We start from the raw sequence: 24,545 nt of genomic DNA, 5'->3' as shown, positions 1-24,545 counted from the left end.
GAGATATACTAGAACCTGTATTCAGCCCAAGATTAACTTCCTCATGCAACAGCAAACTAATCAGCTCATCCCAATTAGGGGATTTAACTCTTACAGAAATAGATATATCAAATGCTTTATACTCTTTGCCAAGTCCATTCAATGTCACTGCAATCATATCATCCTCAGACACTGAAGATCCAATGGTGTTAAGCTGATCTGCTATGTTCTTAATCTCTGTAGTGTAGGCTTGAATGCTTTTGCCATTCCTAGACATGTTATTGAATTGTTGCTTCAGCTGAATCTTTCTTGCATGTGTTACATTTTCATAATTCTTCATGAGTATATCCCATGCATCCTTTGGGGAACTGCATCCAGTAATCTGTATAACCATAGCATCTGATATACATAAGGAAAACCAATGTAACACCTTGCATGCTCTCTCATTCCATAGCTTATGAGCCCTTTTTGATCATTTGTCGGATTCCTTTCATGTATTTCAGGTTTAGCCTCATCACCTGTACATAAGTCCCAATAACCTCTGCCAACAAAAAAATTCTTCATACGGAACTTCCATAAAGCAAAATTTTTGTTGTCTTGCTTTTCTCCCACAATTTGAGTGATATTGTCAGTGCCTTGAGCATTTGCCATAGTTGCAGCTTAGGTATTCAGTGATGTATACAACCTGTAAGTATCTGACTCCTTTTACTATAATTCAGGATCAGTTTCGTGCTATTCAGGATAGTTTTTTGTAATTCAAGATAGTTTTCCTAACAACCTACTTGCTGTAAACTGTATTCCAACAATGAAAAAACATAGTCAACTAGGCATAAACCAAGCTCAAATCAGTTCAAAACATTCTATGGTAGTGGCAAAACATCCCAGCAACAAACTATGTCCATACAAGTATCAATGTTTGTACTTAATGCAAGTAGCAATACCAAATACAGCCAGCCCACTGCTATTACTAGTAGTATTTTCTCTATTAAAACAAGAGTATTCAGATCTCAAAGCAACCCCAAAACATCTCATTCTGCCACTCTATGCAAGAGTTGATACATGTCCAACCGGTCAGAATATATTGCATGTATGTCAAGTGAAGATGATAGGTATCCTTCCTGCAGACAATAACTAGTCAATATCCTGGTATAACCAGCAACAAATCAGTCCACATTTTGGGCTTTCAACACTCACAGTATCCCAAAAAGCATTTACCACTCCAGAGGTATGATCCAAGCATTTGTCACTAGCAAATAAGCATCCCAACACTGTAGGTATATTGTTTCCAAATTCAGGACAGCAACCAGTTCACTATTTCCAACCTACAAATAAGCTCTAAAATTGAGCATTTAACACTCCAATATCATGCTCAAATGCGTGATAATAAGGGCATATACATTGTTGGGATGAAAGCCACCAGTGCCCTAGAATCATGTGTTGTTTACTGCAGTAAACAACTAGTTTGCACAGGTCTGTACTGAATATCTCAAAATTTGTGAGAAATTTGAGAAAATGTTCTTCTGCAAAGTTGAATACCACGTCAAAAAGGTCAGGATCGTAGGGCCGTTTCTCCAAAAACCATTTTTGTAGCAAGATATAGCTTTTGGAAAAAAATGGGATGCAGGCACAGTCTCCTTTGATGATGTTTTCTTCAGATCTAATGTCTTGATGCCAAATGGCCACTGCCAAGCCTTCAGGCTTCAAGCGTTCATTCTCTAATACCATGTTGGAAGAGAGGGAGAGAGACGAAGTGGAGCACAAGATGAGCCTAAGCTCATTGTTGTTCTTCTTCCATTATTCTTCCATCATACTAACTGAAAGAGACTTACATGCATAGGTATGACTAACCAAGACTAACTGTGGTTAAGTCACTGACTACACTGACTTATTGAATGCCACACATGTATATAGCTGTATCCAGCTAATGTTGGTCATACACATAAAGATAGATTGACTAAAGAGTAGCGGGAGCTTGACATTTTAACAATTATTCCTCTTATGAAAATTGAACTTGTAACTTATGCAAGTATGTCTTTATCCCTATTACACCTGGGCTAGATTTCCTTCATAAAATTTCAACTTCTTTCTCTTCTCAACCCTTTTGAGCACCTAAGACATTGTTTTGTCACTTGAGATAAATTGATTTCTTCATTGTTTCCTAAGTCTTCAGTAGTAGCTATAAGACAAATATTGATACCCCTTCCTAAAAAGTCCTATGAAATTTGTATATTTTCCTACCTTAACTACTTTATTTTTGCTATAGTAGCCTTGACTATACAATCATTACAAGAGAATTTTTTCCAAGTTGGAAAAAAAGTGCAACAATGTGCTCAATAAAAAATGCTTTAAAGAAATTTCAAACACAAAAGATGTGCCATGCACTTCAAGGCATACTATGCAATCACAACGGAAAGATGAATGCTGTGAAAAAGTTGTGTCTAGCCTACTGTATTGTGGCAGTGCTCCATGCATGTGTGCACATAGAAGGTTAGTTGCTTACTTTATCTCCGCTCTTATAACTTACCTTTCAATTGAACAATGTAACTTTACTTAGCCCCACTCACAAATACTCTTGATGAATGTAGCATGAGGGGGAGATAATCAGGGAGGAAGATTGGGAGTTAAGGGAATGTAGCCTAAAGGTAAGTGTGTTCTTCCACTTTTTTTTGTCTTGGCCAATGAGAAATGATTGACTAAGTCTCAAAACCCTAGTACAAGGCTTATAGTGCAGAGTGGACCCATGGGTGACATTTTGAGTAGAGCACATTGATAATTTGTGCTTGAAAATATATTGTAGCATAAGGAGGAAAGTTGATGGCAAGCCATAGATCTAAACATTGTGGTCATGGAGATGGAATACTTTGGCACCTTGGAAAGTGTATTTTCAATGGACAATCATAGTTTTTCCATGATCATATTTGATTGTAGTGGTTCAAAGTTGTGTTGGAAGGGGAAAGGGCCACTATCTGGCCCAATCCATCTAGTTTCTTGGAGGTAGTTTCAAAGAAGAAGTGGAATGACCTTTGAGATACATTTGTTTTACCAAAATATTTTGAGCAACTAAGAGTCATTTTTTCTAATCTCTAAAGGTTGTGAAGAATGTTTGCTGATGATGTTTCTTGACTATCCCATGTTGGCAATCTTCTACCCCAACCCATAGCAACCTCACTCGTGGTATGCTATATCTTGTGGCACCTTGGAGAGCTTGAGTTACAAGGGAAGATGCATCCCAAGCATGGAGAAGGAGAGATTACAACAAGTGGAGGAGGAGGGCTTGTAAGAAGTGGAGAAGGATGAGGGCTTGCAACAAGTGGAGGAAGCAAGTCTCTATTCTTGCTGTGTGTTCTCTATTCCTTGCTCAGATTCTGTCCAATATGCTATGTAATTTCTACATGTTTTTGTCTTTAATGCAAGTCCAAATGCAGAGGTAGACGCACACACGCACACATGCACGCACGCATGCATGCACACACACAAAGTGTTGTATGTATCAATCTCCCACTAACTAATGTTTTGTTATCTATACAAGTTATCGCACTATAGTTGTGGACATCATGAGTTAGCAATATGTGGAGCTCAAGGAGATTTTCATGTCAATGCCTCCCTTGTAGATGGTGAGATTTAGAGATAAAGTGCATGCATCTCTATAATGTTCAACATCACCACACTATACATCCCATACAGCTAGATTCCTTGATATCCAACAAGCATGAAAGATGGTCCATGCTAGCTACGGAGGGTGGCTTTGGTATTCCTTGCTCTAGTGGCGGTACTATAGAGGGTGGATGTGACACTTCTTGATTTGGTAGGAGAGTTGCCAAGGGTGGCTTTGGTACTCCTTACTCATGTAGGTGGCTCTGAGAGGTATTTCCAAGGGTGTTGTAGAGACAAAAATGCTATGATCTCTCACTTTGCCATTCTTTACCATGGTGGGGATATTGGTATGGGTTGCTTTGGCAATGTCGTGGAGATACAAATGCTATGATCCCTCATTGCATCAATACTCCTAGCTTTGCTTAGGGGTGCTATAGAAGGTAACTTTGGTAGTGGTAGCTCTATTATATAGGTAGAGGAGATGGATGCTAGTATAGAGGTACAAAAGCTATGACCATTTCTTGTCTATCTACCATATTAGGGTCGCCCTCATTAGCTATATCCATTGAGAGTCACTCCCCTAGGATGCTCAATTTTCTTTGTCTTCTATAGATGTTACTCGAATTAGTATACCTCTCCCACAAAGTACTCCTGTGGACACTCCACAACATAATCTTAGACTTGACATGTTGCATGTCACATTGGTGCCATCAAGCTACTCTTATTTGGTGGATGAAAGTACTAGAATGGTTGTCATGATAGTCATGCTACACAAGCATGAGTTGTGTCGGCAACTAGGTATTTGAACACAACATCCCAGACATTTGGAAAAAATTTCCATAGTCCTCCAAGAATTATGTCATTGATACCTTGTATTGGGAGTTCATGATCTATCTATTGTTATCGATCGATTCTCCACTAGTGAATGATCGAGTGAACAAGGGACTACATGATCCATAGGTTGTTTGATGCATGAAGAGCATCGAAAGAGGAAAGGGAAAAACCATATTGGTTGGACAAAGAGGATTGGAGGAGGATCATAAATGTGGCCACTTCCTCCCCATAGAGATGGTGATAGTAGATGGATGTTGCGAGGGTGTGGCTAGATTGGTACATCACCGCAACATTAGCACTAGCACTAGCACTCTTCTTTGGAAATTTTGTAAGTGTGCTACGTTTAAGGATTAGATATTTACTTTATTTTATGTTGCTTAAACTACTAGTATGGTTTTAATAATACTTGTTTATGTTCTTTGGTGTAGTATTCCATCATAGGCAAGTAGCCTTCAAAGTTGGAAAAAAGGTACGAAGAAAATCATGGCTTGATAGGCCTCATTCACAAGCTCTCTGCGTAAGGTGGATTAGTAGAAGATCACTCTCTTGAAACTCTAGTAAATTAGTTATCGTCACATAACATCTAACTTTAGATTTTTGATTGGTTGTGTTGCAAACTCCTTTTGAGGAGCCGTTGCATTGCGACAAGCTTTTGAATGGCGATTACTACCAATTGTGAGTAATTCCCTATTGTTTTTTGAAGTCTAACAACTTGGAGCATCTCCTTAAGCTATTATGCACTTTTCTCTCGCCTCTCCCCTCCACCATGTACAATCTTGAGCATTGTTTCTTTTTGGGTGATCATCACTTGTATTTGATGGCAATGATATAAAATGTACATATTTCATTGACATTTATATTGAATATTGCTCATGGTGTTACAATGGATACTACTTGCAACATTTAGGTTATATATACCTTATGTCTTTATGCTTATTTTGGATGATGATGCACATTATATTTCATTAACTTTTCTTCTCTTTGTTTTGTTGTATTTTTTGCAATATTTGAAATAATATTGTACTTTTGCCTAGTCTTTGAAAAGCTAATAATTAGGATATTCAATTATATTGATGGAAAATTTTAGTTGCCTGATGGGTGGCAAGCTTACAAAGCTCTACATGCCCTTCCTTTTTCCAACCATAACTATGAATGTCATGAAAAGCAATGCTATTAGTATCACTAGTAGAACTGCTAATAGCATTGTTAAAAGCATTGGTATATAATGATGGCACCAGTGATGATTTTGTCCTGATGCTAATAGCAAAACTTATAGCGATGATGATTTTTTCCCCCCCCTAACCAATGGTGTCATTGTAGAGTCAATCTGTCCCTTATGTGTTATAATGTTTGGTATAGCTATAGAGTGTTGGTTGTGTCCATAATCGAGTTACTAAGTGCATGTATAGGTGTGTTTATAGTAGTTGAGAGATTACACACATCATTAAACATGCTTATTAATGTGAATATAGACATGTTGTTGAAGGGGGGAGGGTTTATGTGTCAAGCCAATAACATTGGGGTTCAAAGGAAATATACAAGATAGATGGAATAAACAAAAGAACTCAAAACACATTGTGTATTATTCTTTGATAAAATTTGCACATTGTAACCACTCTTTTTAGATGAGAAACTTTGCATTTAAAATGATGTCTTAGAGACAAAACTCTATTAAGATGATTGCTTGACCACTCTATGCAATTCAAAACTCTTTGTTATAGCAGTACAAGAAAAGACTATGCTTCATACATTAACCAAAATAACCAAAATGCTATATGGACGGTCGGATGTACTTTAGCTCCACTTAATGGGTATGTATAGCACTCGTATAGTGGCAAAAGTTCACTTCTTTGCTACTTAAATTCACCCAAAAGAATGCCCTTTGGTAGTCCAAAGTATCCACCAACAATAGGCAAGTAGATGCCTTAAGCAAGAAACCCTATCAGCAAGTGTATGCCTTAAGCAGTCTTATCTTGAGTTTGGCTGCAACTTGTTTCCTCTCTAACTTTCACATCTGGACTTTGAATATGGTAATCCATGTACTCAAATTGAGTGGAACAAACCTAATGGACAAGGTAATGCAAGTAGAATTGCTAAAATCCTCTCATAATAGTAAAAAATGTCACTCTTTAAAAAACACATTGTTATTTTTATATTTTTAGACCTAGATGCCTTGTAGCACTCAAGATAACTCATTACATGTATTTTGATTCACCCAAAGTTCTCATTAAGTTAATAAAACTTAATAATGGAAACTTAGACTATTCGATGGATAAGTTTTTATCCTAGAAAAATATGTCAAGATCATGAGTAGTATCCCATAAGCATATATATGGAATACTTATATAAATGTCATTTCCTTGCTTTTCCTTCATTGAATGTGTAACCACATGACAACACCCCTAAAAGCATGTGTATCAACAGTATCTATGATTCATTCTCTTATAGTGGAAGAGCTAAGAGATGATGTAAGTCTTGGAATTCAATTTCTCTAGGGATCCCATCTTTCAAAACACCAAAATATATGATGGTGATGATAGCCCATGTGAAAAAAGATTCCCTAAAGTTGATTGAAAGAGTTAAGGGATATTAATGCAAGTCATGGAATTTTTTTTCTGTGAGGTTCCAATATTTCATGAAACCAAGGTTTTTGCTGCTTTATCCTCCACTACAACAAACACATTCTTTCATGCACATGAGCAACATGGTCTATCTTATAGTGTAAATGCACTAAAGTGCCGCAAAAAAGGAAAATCATGGTTGGTAAAAATGTCTAGCTCTTTATTGGAACAATTAAAAAAAAAAGTTAACCTTCATGGTCAAAGATTGCAAAAATTATTACTGATATGCCAGAGATCCAAGGTTGGATATTAGGGAGTGTCTTTCCTTTTGGAGATGGAGAGGTCTTGCTCTAATAAGTAAACATGAACTCCGATCTCTTATCTTAATGTATGGCTAGGGGAGCTTATATGGGGATGCCTTGTTTCTCCTGGGTATAACTTTCTACAGCTTATGATATTCTTTTATACTACACAAGCACCTATTAAGCATTCCCTCTCTTGTGAACAATGTACTTGAAGTTTTTGAATTGTGAAACTTGGCGAGATCTCATGTGCATTTTTAAGATTGTGGATTTTTGATTTTAGATTCTATAACTATGTTGTACTTATATAATGCCATAAAGTGTGGGACCCTAAAGATAGGATGTATTAAATATGGTCAAATTTTTAGAAGACATTGCTAAGGATTATGATAATTATTCTAATACATATAGACATGTCAATGTGTAATTGAACTTAGAAAAAGAATGATGTCAAGCTGCATTAGATTGTTATTAATGAACATTTCACATTGGAATTTCAAAATCGGTAAGATTTATCCACACATTAGCTGATGTCCATCTCACCTAGAGATACACTATATGCACGATAACTTTCGAGGAACCTAGAAGCTATAGAGGCAACTTTAATAGGCCAAAAGAAAGGCCCCCAAAAGGGCAATGTTCATGCCCATTTGTGCACTCTTGTAAACAATTTTATGAGACTTCTAAATTCTACTTTTTAAAGATGATGTGAGGGGCTTTGCACGTGACATAGTTAATTAGTTTACTTGCATCTACAAACTAGTGTTGGATCACTAATTGGATCTCTAACTTATATTGAAGAGGAAAAGTTTGAGGTGTTGCACAACTAAGTTTTCCTTGATTATAGAAATAGAGTGTTGCATATTTAACTTTTCTTTATGAGGAAAAGTTAGGGTAAAGGGGGCGATTGTGAAATGGATGCCAAAAAGCAAACGACTTGGTGCTAGTAATATAACAAAAAGAGAAAAGATAGAGAGAAACTTGCTTAGGTTTCGCTCATCAATTGGGTAAAATGTGTGTCATTACTCATATATCACTACCTTGAGAAACCTCCCAAAATTATATTTTTGAAATTACAAAAAAGATTTAAAAAATAAAAATTCACTATAAGACTCACTCAATTCCTCTTGACATCTCCTATAAGCTCATACTAGAATTCCATGACCCATGTTGCTAGGTCTAAAAACAATTTAGTTTGGCAACAAAGATACAATTTTTAACATATTTTTTAAAATTGGTATGCTTGTTCTTTTAATGGCTTCACTCTTGTTCTTTTAATGTCTTCTCTTGTATTTATGTGATGTGTGTGTACATAGGAAATTATGAATACAAATGTACTATTATGTTGCATGCTTGGTAGAATCAATGGAGTATATGTGATGTCGTTATGTTGACTACACACACACACACACAGTCTCTCTCTCTCTCTCTCTCTCTCTCTTTCTGGCCCATCCGGCTTGTCACCCCCTGTCACTGCCCCGTCCGGCCTGCCCCATCTCTCGCCATCCCTCATCATTGTCGGCTTGCCCCGTCTCTCTCTCTCTCACTGCCCCGTCATCCCCCGTCACTGTTGACCATCACCCCCCGTCGCTACCGGCCATCATCACTCCTCGTCACGTTAGACATATTGCCACCCACCACATCACTGCCTCGTTGACGGTCACTGCGCATGTCGCCTATTACCGCTGCCACTGCCCCGTCACGGTCGTGATCACTGTTGCCTGTCACTGTCGTCACTGCCCCGACAGTCCACCACATCACTTGGCTGAACGTCCAATCACGTCATTGCCTCAGCCCGTGTCTCTGCCGCATCACTGTTTCTCACATACACTGAAATGGTTACCCTCTATTCTGAACTCTGAATCGAGCTCCCCCACATGCCCAACACAACAAGATGGAGTTCACCCCCAAAATGGAGAAGGTCCAAATAGAGCAAATGATTACCAATGCCATCAACAAAGTCAAGGAGTATGACAACGCACTGAGCATAGTGAACATGCAACTAAACAATAAGATTAAAAAGTTGGAATCGAAGATAGAAGCCCAAGGTGGGGAGATTCAATCACTTAGGCAGCTCTACTGATTGACATTCAACTCAGCCCTAAGCTAGAGGAAGGAGAAATTCAACCTAGCATGACCGAGGAGCTCACCCGCATCAAAGAGGAAGTACTACAACTCCAAAAAAAGGAGGAGGAGACGATGAAGGAGGCTGTTTCTTGGGCAGAGATGCTCAAGAAAACCCAATAGCAAGTAGAGGAGGCGGAGCAATGGATTCAAATTGCAAAGAAGGGGAAACACCTAGCACACACACCTGCAGCAACCATAATCAATGACACATTGGAGGAGGAACAAAAAAGGAAAATGAGAGCACTCCATGTTCAGGTGACGGGGCTGAAGATGCATGAAAAAGTAGATGAGGACACCAAGGTGCTATACACGTTAATGAATATTAAGAAAGACATGCATGTCTCTGCTTGGAGAGTGGGCAAGAAAAGCATAGAAAGGGAGAGCTCAAAAGAGCGTGCACTCATTCTCCACTTCCCTGCCATGGAGGCTAGGAGAGACTTCCTACCCCAACGTCGTACATTGAAGGGGACCGGTGTGTTTTTGGGTGACGATCTCACACCAACCCAACTAGCCCACATGAGGAGTGCATGCTAAAAATTAAGGCAGCCAGGGAGGAGGGCAAAATCGCCTTCTACAGAGGAGGGAGAGTGGTAGTCATGGAGAGGCGCCACAAATGATGGCATGAGACCTATGGACCAGCCTTGCAGAGGCAGTCTGGAACTGTTATGAAGCCCTCTGATTGGATGTGGGAGCTTTTGAGGAGACATTTAGAGGGAGAGATATAGTGTTCTACTCAGAGACATATCAGGGGCCACATACTACACTTCCACGGGTGACAGGCTATAGGTGGGAGTCAGCTTGCATGAAAGAGACACGCACAGACCACAGTAATTGCGGGTCAGGAGGAATGGCAGTGTTAATCACGGAGGAGCTACAACAGATGATCCAGGTACTCCACAGAGATGAGCAGGCCAGATACATGTGGGTGAGAGTGTAGGGTGAGGAACACACTTTGTATGTTGCCATATGCTATTTCCCCCCTATGACGTCCTGATACGCCCCACCCAAGGGACAATGACCATGTGTGGCTTTGGATGAGGATATTTGGGAGTTCTCGAAGGAGGGAGAGGCTATCTTACTAGGATACTTTAATGCCAGGATAGCCTCCCATCAGGTGTCTTTCTTTGATGCATCTGAGGAGATGCTACAGGAGCAGGATGTGCCAGAGCTACAGATGGAGAGGACATCTCAGGATATGGGGAAGTCACCGAATATGGGAGATACCTTGTGGAGATGGGCACAATGCACAGGTTGACCATTCTCAATGGCCTGGCTAGATACCCCCTATCCGACGCCTTCACATGTTATCCTCATTGACACGTTGCCAACACACTAGACTGTGTTCTTGCCCCACCAACGCTGATATCTCACATCCAGGACCTCTTAGTATCCCCATGCCTTCTCAAAGTTGCAATGGATCATGCCTACCTATCATTGCCATCGACCTCCAATTCACTGACACGCAAACCCATCATGCAACTCACCGCTACCCAAGATACCTCTTTTTCAGAGAGAAAGAGGATACCTATGAGGCGGAGATCCTTAGACTGTTACATGATGCAGACCTCGATGTTCCATTACAGGAGCTGACTCAGCAGTTCAGTGAGGCCCTACACATTGCTACAGGTGTAGCCTTCCCACACTCACGACCCGCACAGAGAGCCTCCACCAGGGGGACACCTCAAAACAGCTGGTATGATGATGAGTGCTGTGAGACTAGAGCACTGCTACAGAGAGAGATAGCACTGGGGTCCACTACCCATAGATAGGCATAGATACTCTTTAGATGCCTCACACGGTGGAAGAAGAGAACATTCTTGGCCCAACAGGAGCGAGACCTATATCGGGTATTCTTGAGCCAGGACTGTAGAGAGGTTTGGAGGCTTTTGAGAGAGCATTGCCCGGCCACACCTATTATGTCCACCGCTGTATGGGAAGAGTATGCAACAAGTCTCTATATTGTGGAGGGTCAGCCACCTCTTCTTGACCCACTTGAGCCTTGTCCAGAGACCCACTACTTTTTTTTTTACAAAAAGTAGGGTTCGAGAGGCCATTGATAGACTTAGCAGAGGAAAGGCACAAGATCATGATGGACTAGTAGTTGAGCACTTGATCCATGCTAGAGATTTGGTGGTAGGATTCCTAGCTTACATGTTTAATAGAGCCATGTGTGAAGGCCTACCAGAAAGCTAGAGCACGAACACTATTGTGCCTATCCTCAAGTTAGGGGACCCTACTCTACCCATGGACTATCATGGTTGGGCATACATTGGCTAAGTTATATGCTTCCATCCTTGAGCATGAGTTAAGCAGGTGGGCAGAGAGGTGGGGTCTTAGAGCACAGGAACATGTTGTCTTTAGGAGAGGCTTCTCCACATTGGATCACATCCTCACACTTAGAGTGATCATTGAGGAGGGAAGGGCCCATGGTCGACGGACCTACTACTGCTTTGTGGACTTCCGCAAAGCCTTTGACACAGTACCGAGAGATAGGCTGATATATAGATTGCATGCCATGGGAGTATAGAAAGAGCTCAGTTGGGGTATTTTGGCACTGTATGAGAGAGTTGTGGGCAGAGTTTGGACACCTGAGGGCCTTTCAACACCTATTTACTCCACCATTGGGGTGAAGCAAGGATGCCCCCTCTCTCCGACATTATTTGGCATGTACATTGATGGGATCGGATACACAACACTAGGTGGTTTGGAGAGGATGTGCTCATAGGTGCAATCCCAAGAACCTCGCACCAAGCTATGGCTCTTCGATACACTGGTCACATCCACACTACTTTATGGAGTACAGATATGGGGGCCCGCTCTTGACCACCGTAGCAGATTAGGGTACACTTATGATGGATGGAGGTCGATGGAGAAACCCCTAGTGTCCATGATATCTAGGATGATCAGATATAAGGCCTCAGTGCCACATGAGATCATCATAGCCAAGCTAGTAGCTACACTGATTGTGGTAGAGGCCCTCACCCAATTAGTCACATACATACTTAACCTATGGGACTTACCCCACACATGTATGCATGGTTGGCCCTTGAGTCCTCTAGGCAGCTTTCCAGAGAGGGTGATACTTCATGTTGGTATGCACAGATGTCGGCCTGGTTTGAGCTGCATGGCTTTAGCATGGACAAGTTACCCCCCTTCTAGTACTCCCTTGATGCACCATCTCTTGATCTAAGCAGGTTAGAGATTCGCAAGATTATCAGAATGGATCTTACCTAGTTGGATATCAGGCGGACATGGCTGATGCTAGGGCAGGAGCTAGGGACAAAGATGGCTTTCTAATGCAAGCATTTCCTTCATACTATAGATGATGGATTTATTGCTCGCTCGAGATACATGGACACCCACCTTTCCCATGGGATCAGATGTACTATTGGCCAATTGTGCATCTCCTCACATTAGCTAGAGATTGAGATTGGCAGATATAGATCCATCCCATCAGAGGAGCGCATATGCCAGATATGCCAATTAGAGCCAGAGATAGAGGAGCATTATATTTGCCGTTGCTGCCCAGCGTATTATGAGGTCCGTGGTCGTTTCCACTGTCTTTTTAGAGACGGATTTGCACCACTATCCAGAATCATGGATTTTACCGATCAGCGATGCCTTGGCCTCTTTCTTCTTGAGATACGATGGCTTCGTGACATGCGCCGAAGTACAACTACTCTAGGACAGTGAGACCCTCCACAGAGGCAGCTCACATACTTCTTTGCAAAGGAGACTTAGAAGACTTCAATACAGTTACAACCACATTCCACACACACTGCCACAGTCCACACACAAACAAGGAGTATTGATTGATTGAGTCGTTCAACTTAGCCAATCCAGATGTCCTAGGCCTCGACACAGACATCGGTGACACCTTCATAGGTGGATACATGGGATTATTGCTTGGGCTAGAGCTAGGCCCTCCATACCCACATGAGATTGTACCATTTGGAGCTCATTGTTCCTAGATAGAGATCTATGTTTTACACACAGCCATAGTTACTTTCCTTCTTATTTTGCTTTGTGCTACATATTTTGCCTAGATAGTTGTACCATCATACACATGATTGTAACTCATGGTCTCATTGGTCATTTTGGCCTTTTGTAGACGTTAATATATAATTTCATTTCATTTCATTCTCTCTCTCTCTCTCTCTCTCTCTCTCTCTCTCTCTCTCTCTCTCTCTCTCTCTCTCTCTCTCTCTCTCTCATATACTTGTAACATGTTCATAGCATCTACACATTGAGAATAAAAGGTGGTTTCTAGTAAGAACATGTTAAAATGTAAGGTTGGAGGGATAACAAATCTACTTCTTCCTATACAACAGAGTAGTTTACTCACCTATGTGCATTTTTTTGAAAAGGAATTTGTAGCATGCCATGTGAGTGTGCCAAAATTCACATTCCTAAAATGAAATACAATTGAAATCTTAAAAAAAACTTCAAAAGTGTACCCAAGTCACAATTCTTGGATGTAAAATGCTTGTAACCTAATGTGGTCATGAGGATTAAGCATATGTGTACCTTTTTGATATTCCAGATGGAAAAAGCATGTTTAGTGAAGAAGGAGGGGAAGGTAAGGTGTGTCTGTTGGATGCGTTTTCAGAGAGAGGAGAAAAGCTATGGTGCTGTCATGAATATAGAAAAACAGGGAATCCATGACCACCAAGGTCTCTTATTGCTTCACCTTCATTCTCATGGCTTTTCTTGATGCCCAAAGCTTGAATCTTGCCCCCATGATCTAGTGTACCACTTGGGGCAGCCAAAGGGGTGATTTTTCTTGGTCTATGGGCTATATTTTTGGATTGTTCAAAACTATCATAAATAGGGCAGCCCACAATCCACTCAGTTTGGAAGAGCTTGCAAGCAATCTAGATGCATGTATGTATTGGATATGGTCCCTAAATAGCAGGGCAACCTTGGGTATTCATTAGAGGAGCTTATGATTGGATTTGTATGCAATTTGAAGCCTTGATTGAGGGCTGGAATACATTGTTATTATCAGGTTATTGATAGGGCTGAAGTACTTCATTAGCTTTGATAGGGATTTTTTAGAAGTATTTGATATATGCCTTAATTGTAAAGGCTTCTACCACTACTAGATTGAAGCTACATGTACTTTTGAGGTGAATACCTATGGCAGTCAATGGATGGGAGTAGCATGGATCATGTATCATATTCATGGGTTATGATATGTATTTGCGTATCAGCTGATCTATTGTCTCAGTGTGTATTGGGCTTCAACCCTTCGTTATTTGGATGTATTTGGTTATGAACTATGATTATGAGATGATGTCTTCTATGAATGACATGATGCTAAAATAAATTGACTGGATTCACCTTTATCAATTTTCTTCTACATCTTCTATTTCTTGAACCCCCTTCTCTTCCATCTACTCCTCTCCTTGAATCTCCCTTCACCCTACTTCCTCTTACCCTTATGGTAGACCTTTCGACCACAAACGCTTCGACAATGAGGGTTGATGTGACGTGGGGCGTCACAATGTGGGTTGTTTCGGCTCATTCTCTTTAGGGCACAAGATCTTGTCTCCTGCTTTTGTGAGTACTACTTCACTGTGAGCAAGAGTTGCTCTAATACCAAGTGTGATGCATCTGCACTCGTTCACTCACTCAAAACGGCACAAAAAGGTATCATGATATGTGAGAGCAAGGTATACTCTTGTATTATTCAATCAAAGAAACGGTATAACATAGGCATATCCCAGGACTACACCCTCGTGACGCTGCACATAAGAGGATTCACCACTAGGTATAGGGAATCACACATAAAGTGGAAACCAAGTAATTAGCTAGCATGGTGGCTAGTTCACTATCTATGCTACTCATAGGTCTTGTTCAAGGCCCTCACACATGAGTGATTGTGAGTAGAAAAGGATCACAATGTTAATCACTTTACTGATATGGCACCTACTTAACAGTTGAACTGAGGTCCCTCTAGCCATGGGGAAGAGCTGTGTTCATAGTAGCTTGCATTGTTAAACCTTAAAAGAGACCTTTAATTTAGCATTTAAAAACAGAAGCCATCCAAGAATAGATGCTTTCGGATGGTCAAACCAACCCTTCATGTGTGTCACTTTTAGAGAGTTAGCCTATCTGAGTTGAAGGTTAGTTAAACTGGATCCACAGACCATAGTTTATCATTTGTGTAGGCTATCAAGATCACTTTAAATAAAACCATGAAATATCATGTTCAATGTTCACGAAAAACATAGCTTTATTGTAAAATCAATTACAATAATTTCAAAAAAAACATTTAGGATTTGAACAAGGTTAAAAACCTTAGGTTTTACAAAATTTGTAGTTATAAAAATGGCAAATCTATATAATTTGATGTTAAAATCCATCCAAAAATTTGAGTCAAAAGTTTTTGTATTTGCTATTAAAAATGTTTTTCTTAGATATTGGTCCCCCCTTTTCTCTCTCTCTCTCTCTCTCTCTCTCTCTCTCTCTCTCTCGCGTTGCAATGCTAGGGTATGGACCGATAAATTGACGGCCCCCAAAAGAGTTTCCTTTGAAGAGGATAAGCAATAGATATATACTGAGTACTCTTTGAATTTATGTATAAAATACTGTCTCAATTCATGCTTCCTCTGACCTCCTTCTCGAACGATGGTGAAAAGAGTTTTACTTCCTATTCCCTATTTTATCCTCCGAAGTCCGAACCTGAAGGCTGACGTGCAGCGTACACGTCATTGGCAATGTCTGGTTGGGCACTCGGAGCCCCAATGATGTGAAGGGCGGCCGGGCCGGGCCAACCTCGTGACACGTGCGTAGAAAACGAAAGGGTTTTTTAACTACGCATCCGCCGGCTTCGTGACAAGTTTTCAACTCAGCAATCTTTCAATACTCATTATTGTCGGCCCAATCAAGTAAAAGGCCGTCTAGACTCTAATTCCTCTCTCTCTCTCTCAGGAGTCAGGACTCAAAACCTTGTCTTTCTAATGCAATCTTCTTAGCAAACCGGCAGGCATTGCTGACCTTCAGCTATGGAGTCTTGTGCTGGTGCTGGTGCTGCTTCTTCTTCTTCTTCTTCTTCTTCTTCTTCTTCAGCTCAGAGCCACCATGCAGTTGTCTTTGCCTGGCCAGGCCAAGGCCACCTCAATCCACTTCTGCGCTTCTCCGAGCTCCTTCTTAGCCATGGCTTCCACATAACTTTTGCACACAACGAGCATAACTTGCAGAGGATTCAGAGAATCAGCAGCCGAAAGTCGATCCCTTCTTCATCTGTAGCCAGCCGGCAAAGCAGGTTCCGACTGGTTGGCATCCCAGATGGCCTGCCTCCAGAGCATCCACGAGACGTCCTCTCTCTCATCCAAGCTACTGATGGGCCAGAGCAAGCCATGGTCATTGCCTTTGAGGAGCTTGTGGGGAGGCTGGTAGCGGGAGGCAGTAGTGGGATGAATGGAGAGAGGGCCCCTGGTGATGATGAGCCTCCCCCTCCTTCTCTCATAGTCTCTGACTTCTTCATGACTTTCACTCAAGATGTGGCTAACAAGTTCAATTTGCCTAGAATTGCAGTCTATGTCCAGTCTGCATCCAGTTTCCTTTGCCATCTTGCAGTTGTCCAAGGCTTCAAGCCCTCCCCTGGTAAGCCCCTCAACACTACAAGCCCATCCAGCTCCTGATTTGCAATGTTAGTAAGGCTAGCAATCAGAATACCTAATGTATTTCCTAGACAGCTTCTCTTTGGAGCCTGACTGAAGTAAAACTCTTGCTTATATTTCTTAAAACTGATGACTATGGATTTAACATAGCTGGACTCCCTCAGGCTATTTTTGGAGTGTGTGAAATATTTCTGGTCAACTGCATATAGCATCTGGGATGCTATTGTCCATCTAGGTGCTATCAAGGCTTTGCAGCATTAGTAATAATGTATCTCTCCTGCCAATACGACGACTCTTTGCATTCATTAATGCGTAGGGGCTTAGCTAATTACTGTGGTACATCATCCGAGCATGTAGTGCACTGTATACTGTACTAATCTAAACAAGTAACTGCGATTCCCTAGCTAAGTACTGTGATCCATAATCCAAGCATGCAGGGCACCGTTTATCGGGCAGATCCTGTTTGATGCCGTGAAACTAATTATGAAATTTGGCCTTCTGAACAGGTGACAACGTGATTGACAGTCTTCCAGGTATACCACCAACACTGAAGCCAGAAGAAATGATTTCCTTCTTGCAGTGCTATGATCCAGAAGACTCGATCTACCAATACATGTTGAGATCCTTTAAACGCCTGGATGAGCCAGAATGGGTGCTAATCAACACCTTTGAGCAGCTGGAGCATCAGGCCTTAGAAGCCATAAGGAAACACAGGCAGGTGGAATGCATAGGGCCATTAGTACCATCGGTTGCTGATGATCATATGAAGGGTTCCCTACGGAAAGAAGAAGAAGAATGCACAAGCTGGCTAGACAAGCAACCTTGTGGATCTGTGCTGTTTTTGTCGTTTGGGAGCTTGGCTACACTGACAGGAAGGCAAGCTGAGGAGCTGGTTATGGGGATGGAGGGGGGGAGGCAGCCATGGATGTGGGTAGTGAGAGAGGGGATGCTGGCAAGGGAGGAGGCGCAGGCGAGCGAGGAAGGGGAACAGGGGATGGGCGGTGCTGAAGAGGAAAAACAGGGGATGGACGGTCCAGAAGAAGGAAAACAGGAGATGCCCTATACATTAGAGGGGCTCAAGCAGAGGGTGATGCAGGGGAGGGCCTGCATGGTGCCATGGTCTAATCAATGGAAGGTGATGTGCCATCCTGCGGTAGGAGGGTTTCTGACACACTGTGGTTGGAACTCTGTTCTGGAAGCCATTGCATCAGGGGTGCCAATGCTGGGCCTCCCCTTCTTTGCAGATCAGATGCTCAACTGCCGCTGTGTGCAGGATGGGTGGAAGGTGGGGTTCAGTCTCCTGGGTTCGGGCTCTTGCTCTCTGCAGCCAGGGCAGCTCGTCTCTCGCAGCCAAGTGGCCATGGCTGTTCGCGCTCTCTTCTCTGATCAGCTCCCACCTACCACTGTCAGAGCAAACTGCCATAGGCTTAAGGAGGCTGCCTTGCAGGCCTTGCAAAATGACAGACGCCAGCTCTTGCTGCAGTCCATCCTTAGCAGCTTGTATGGCCAACCAAGCAAACAAAGCAATGGTCGTAATGGCACGTGGATAGCGGGTCACTTGTAAATCATTTGTGGCAAGATTGTTATGCATTTATAATATATTCTGTAATCAATTATTTTCTTTTAGATATAGATGATCCTTGAACCTCTATATGATTCCTGAACCTCTGCATGGTTCCCAAGTCAGTCGAATTTGTATCTATATATATATATATCTATACTATTTATATCTATATCTTTGTATGATCTATTATATTATTATTTTCGTTGTTTCTTTGGTAATTTTGGAACTTTTATTGGACTTCCCCAACCAAATGTATACCTAAACCTTTTCAAATTTGAATTAAATATAAAAAATATAAAATCACTTTCCTTGGTAGGCTCACATTCTCCTTTTTTCTTGTAATACTCTCTCTCTCTCTCTCTTTGCTTCGTCTCTTTTCTTTTGCATGTAGTAGTTTAAAATTAAATGTTCTCTCTGCCCATACTTGTCGTCACTTGACAATACTCAAATAGAACGATCTCCTCCCATTAGAATGAATCTCTCTCTCTCTCTCTCTCTCTCTCTCTCTCTTAGAGAGTAATGTCGAGGATCAACATGCATTAGGAGAAACATGGACTCTCTTTTTTGTCCCTTAAGGAGTGAATAAAGAAATCTAGGCCTAACCAATGAGAGAGCTACAATTTCAAATTCATGTAACATGAATCTTCTACCCATATCTTGGCCTAAATCTTTCCTCAGCAATAAAAATACAGGGAAATGTGGGGAATACAATGCTGACACTTCTTGGAAGTTCATGACTCGAATTTTTATTTTTTTATTTTTTTATGTTTGGCTTTTCATTTCTCCCCTTTTCAGTTTCCCCCTCTTTCTTAGGTGGAACTCAAATTTATCATATCTCTTTTTTCGTTTCTTTCCTAACGAAATCTTACAGCCTCATTGTTGCTTGCCCTATCTATAACCCTGTGAAATTTCATTTTCTCTACACAAACACAGAGTGAGTTTCACATGTTTTATGAGAGCAGAGCTTATTTTACCAAAGCCTTAAGATTTTTGTCACAAAACTTTATAGGTATATTGTTCTCTTCCATAGCTGTTCTATGGTAAAGTTTTATCTCGTTTGGACAAATCTTGTGCAAGTTATGTGCATTATTTGACATGTAATTTCTTTTGTTTTAGTACTCTAGGAGTCTCTTACAGTCAAGAACAATGATCTTTGAACACTCAACTTTTTCTTCAATATCTTACGGTTTCTTTGTAAACAAAGTTACACGTAGGTTATCTTGCTTTTTTACTGCTCCATGGTTAAATTTTATCTCGTTTGGACAAAATGTATACAAGCTACATGCATACTGAGTTTTCCTTTGTTTTTTTACTCCCAGAGTCTTCAAGGGTGGAGAACAAAGATTGTTTAAAAACTCAATTTCTTCAATATCTTTGGGCTTCTTTGCAAAGAGAGCCATATGTATTTTGCCACTTTTTTTTGTTGCTCCATGGTTAAGTTTCAACTCATTTGGACAAAGCCTATGTAAGTTATATGTATGCTTTGATTCGATATTTCTTTTGTTTTTGTACTCTAGAAATTTGTCAGAAGGAACAAACAATGGTCTTGTTATAAGTTAGGTTATAAGTCAGCTTCTTGTTCAACATCTCTAGGCTTCTTTGTGAAAAGAATTACAGGTACAATATTTTTTTAAAATTTCTCCATTTAAATTTCATTTCATTTGGAGAGAACAGTTGCAAATTATACACATGCTGATAGGCAACTTTTCTATTTGGTTATCATAGATGTCTTCACGGAGGAAAAACATCAGTAACATATTTGCAATGGAGGTCTTCAATAGGAAAGATAGTGGCGGTAATTGGATTTGTGATAAGTACTATAAGTTGGATTGGATTTTGATGCATCCAAGTACTTGAGGGAGTTTCAAGGTCAGGAGTAAGGATGTTGCAAACCTTAGCAAACATTGGAAATGAAGAATTTTAGAGTTCAGAAAAGTGTTTAATGGAACAAGTACAATAATAGAAGTGTTGATCCAACATGTTTATATGCACAAACAAATCGATGTACATGACAAAAACTACATTGCAAATGATAAACAAAACAGTAAGTTTTTAAATTTTATCATTGAACACAATATTAATCCAAGCTGATCCACTCCCCTCGCAAAAGTCGCCATCTTCTATATTGAAAGTGAATGCAGAGTTTGTTTAGCGATGAAATATATGTAATAAAAACAAAAATAATGGTTAGTAAATACGAATAACACACAATTCATCTAAGCAAGACCTATGTCAATTAAATCAAGGCATTCAAAGTAGTAAAAAAGATTTACCTAAATGTGAGATCAGATTAGTTGACCCTACATTCAATCGTCTCATCAAAATGTGTTCTTTTGACTTGCCAAGACTCACCTAATAGCTGACTCATCCATTCCTTGAAAGGACACTTGCATTGATAAGTAATCTTTGTTTTCTTTAGAACATCACATGAACCAAACAAATGTGCAAACAATGAGAATGGAATAAACCAACTAAGATACACATCTTTGGAGCTTGTGGTGGGTTTTATAGCACTATTGATGCCAAATTTTATCTTGGACTTACATGCTCCTAACAACTCCAAGCTACAATCAACCATTCACCACTAGATAGTGGTGGCAATGGGACATACTATAATCTCTGGCTTTCTATTACATACAATGAATTATAAAAAAAGATATTTTAAGTTACAAGTTGACTTGCAAAGTTATTATCATAGATCAAAGAACCTATGCCTTCATGCCAAACATGTATCTTGCCACTCAAACATTACACATTCTGCCATTCATGCAAAGTTGATGGATATAGAGCTGTCAGTAAAACAAGATTGAATTAGAACACTGCAAAGATTTTTAAAAAACAACTCTGATGCAAAAGAATAAACAATAACACCACATTGCAGAATATGGGCATTTCCTATAAGTTTGGGGACATGTGGTCAAATCTTCGGATTTATCATAACTTGAACACTATAACTCGAAATCGAGTGCTCTATAGCTCTATAGATTCCATTTTTCAAGTACTTTCCAATGATAGGTCATATCATATAGTTTTGAGAAACTTATGGGCATGTTATCCGGGTGCCATCTTTTTAGTATTCAAAAAATGGGAATTGGGGGATTTCCAAACTCACATATACTTCCTCAACCAAATCACCATTCAAGAAAGCATTCTTGACGTCCATTTTCCATAATTTCCAGCCTTTGTATGCTGCCATAGCAATGATAATTCAGACTGTTGCCATTTTAGCTACTGGACTGAAAGTCTCCTCATAGTCAAGGCCATATTGTTGCGCATATCCTTTTGCAACTAGCCTGGCCTTATAGCATTCTAACAAACAATCTGACTTGCAGTTAAACTTGTGGGGACTTTTCCTTCAAGCAACTCAACCAATTTCCATGTCTCATTTTCAGCCAGGGCTGCATACTCCTCATCCATGGCAGCACACCAGTTATCATATGTAACTGCATCATCAAACTTTGTAGGTTCTTTGTAACCTGTCACACTAGCCATATTAAGAATCGCATGGTGGGGGGACTTACTCAAGATGCTGCACCGAACACACACAGAATGCACAAGGAGAAGCTCACTCAAGAGACAAGAAGAGAGATGGAGGCCAAAACGTTTTCTTGCTGGTTTCTTCTTCTTCTTCCACACTCTTTACAATGTACACAAAGTATAGATAAGATACAACATAAAGGAAAGTGACCTACTAAGTCAAACAATGCATAACCGACTACACTAGTCGACTGGCGCTATAACTATGCCAGTTGTAAATAGGTGTAACAACCTGAATATAATAAGTAATGAATCAGTGGCCATGTGAGAGTCATAATGATCACTGACGTGCTAAGTGTAGACATGTGGACCCATCTAACCAGGCGGTCCATCATCAATGTCCGCATGTGTTGAGCTTGTCATCTTAACACTCCCCCTCAAGCTCAACTGCATCTCTACAACTCCAAGTAAGCTTCGAAACTTTTGAGGCTTCTTTGTACCCAATGCCTTTGTAAAGATGTCAGCTATCTGATCCTGTGTGCTGACATACAACAAGTCAATCTCACCTGCTAGTACCTTCTCTCTCACAAAGTGGTAGTGTACCTCAATATGTTTTGTCCTGGCATGGAACACAGGGTTCCTAGCCAATTGTATACTACTCATGTTGTCACAATAAATGACAATTGAACCTTCCACCTGCACATCCAAATCAGCCATTAACTTTTGTAGCCATACTACCTCACATGCTCCAATAGCATCACCTCTATACTTAGCCTATGTACTAGAAAAAGCAACTGTAGATTGCTTTTTGCTGCTCCAAGCAACTGCTGCACTACCAAGAGAGAACATGTATCCGTTGGTAGATTTTCTATCAGACATACTACCAACCCAATCTACATATGTGTATCCAAACACCTGTACATCTATACATGCCTCATAGAAAAGTCCATAATGTAATGTGGACTTCACATATCTCAATATGCGTCTGACTGCATCCAAATGTGTCTTTCTAGGTACTTGCATAAACTGACTCACAAGACCAACAACGTAGCTCAAGTCTGGCCTTGTAATGGTCATGTAGATCAAACTCCCCACTATCCTCCTAAACATAGTAGGGTCTTCTATCTCATCCCCAACATCAGCACTCAACTTTACATTCTGCTCCAACGGGACTGAAAGTGGTTTGCATGCTGTCATACCATACTTGGACAACATATCCAAGCCATACTATATTTGGGACAGCTATATACCATCATCACATCTGATCACCCCAATGCCAAGGAAGTACCTTAGCTCACTTAAATCCTTAATCTCAAACTTCTTCTTAAAAAAATCATTGACTTCAGCAATCCCACTATCACTATCACCTGTAATAATCAAGTCATCCACATAGATGACTATGATGAACAAACCTGCATCTTCCTTTTTTACATAAAGTGAGTGATCAGCATCAGAAACATAAAAGCCAATATTGACAAGATACTCTCTGATCTTGTCAGACCATGCTCTAGGTGCTTGCTTGAGCCCATAGAGCGCCTTCTTCAACCTGCACACATACGTGGGATGCTCTAAATCTTCATAACCTGCTAGTTGATCCATATACACTTCTTCCTGCAAATCACCATGCAAGAATGCATTCTTCACATCCATTTACTGCAACCTCCAACCTTTGGCTGGTGCCAAAGCAATCACACATCTGACAGTGGCCATCCTAGCAACTGGACTAAAGGTTTCTTCATAATCTATGCCATATGTCTGGGCATAGCCTTTTGCAACCAGCCTAGCTTTGTACCTACTAATAGAACCATATGCATTGTGCTTAATCTTATAAACCCACTTACATCCAATAGCTTCCTTGCCCTTCGGCAATGATACTAGATCCCAAGTCTTATTGGCCTCTAATGCAGCCATCTCCTCATCCATTACTGCATCCCAATGAGCATGACCAACAGCCTCCTCAAAACATGTGGGCTCAACATCCTCAACTAGTTTTACCACATAAGCATAATGGTGAGTTGCATAACCTTCAAAACCAAATCTTTTAACAGGGTATCTGACCCTACTAGATTTGCGTACCACCGGATCACTCAACGGAGCCTTTACATTACTATGAGCTCTCTGTACACCTGGTGTCCTGACAGAAGGAATACCAAGCTCATCATCCAAGCTCTCTGAGCCATTGGAGTCTCCATCAAGAATGCATCAATGCCATCTGATACTTTATTCTTTCCTTTGTCTTTACCTGTAGTGCTACTAGATGCACCTGAAGATGTAGAGGTACTCCTTAGTCTCCCAGACCAAGGACTACCAGATAATGTCTCTGGTCCACTAAGAGTCTGTGATTCTTGCTTTTCAGCCTGCACATGAGTGTCATGATCATCATCATCATCATCCAATGCATCACCAATAGATGCATACCAACTGCTCATTTCATCAAAGAAGACATCCCTGCTCACTCTGCATTTACATGTGACAGGGT

The 24,545-nt window shown here is 40.6% G+C and overlaps 1 protein-coding gene and 1 pseudogene across 2 annotated transcripts; both read left to right on the top strand.

Moving 5' to 3' along the window:
* The first annotated feature begins 9,403 nt into the window (after positions 1-9,403).
* Positions 9,404-10,014, top strand: LOC148010585 (uncharacterized; annotated as a pseudogene).
* Positions 10,015-16,297: 6,283 nt separating this feature from the next.
* Positions 16,298-18,791, top strand: LOC148010584 (UDP-glycosyltransferase 85A1-like). 2 transcript variants are annotated; one of them, XM_087671950.1, is made up of 3 exons: positions 16,298-16,840; positions 16,940-17,008; positions 17,532-18,791. In XM_087671950.1, exons 1-3 carry the CDS (start codon positions 16,408-16,410, stop codon positions 18,587-18,589), a joined length of 1,560 nt encoding a protein of 519 aa, XP_087528076.1. In that variant the 5' UTR covers positions 16,298-16,407; the 3' UTR covers positions 18,590-18,791. The 2 variants fall into 2 exon arrangements, with proteins under 2 accessions (XP_087528076.1, XP_087528075.1); XM_087671949.1 differs by having other exon boundaries at positions 16,301-17,008.
* Positions 18,792-24,545: the final 5,754 nt, after the last annotated feature.

This window comes from Lygodium microphyllum, chromosome 29 (genome assembly GCF_053477565.2).
Source record: "Lygodium microphyllum isolate KBCC chromosome 29, Lygodium_microphyllum_v1.1.10, whole genome shotgun sequence".
Lineage (NCBI taxonomy): Eukaryota > Viridiplantae > Streptophyta > Polypodiopsida > Schizaeales > Lygodiaceae > Lygodium > Lygodium microphyllum.
This window is presented reverse-complemented; position numbering and strand designations above follow the sequence as displayed.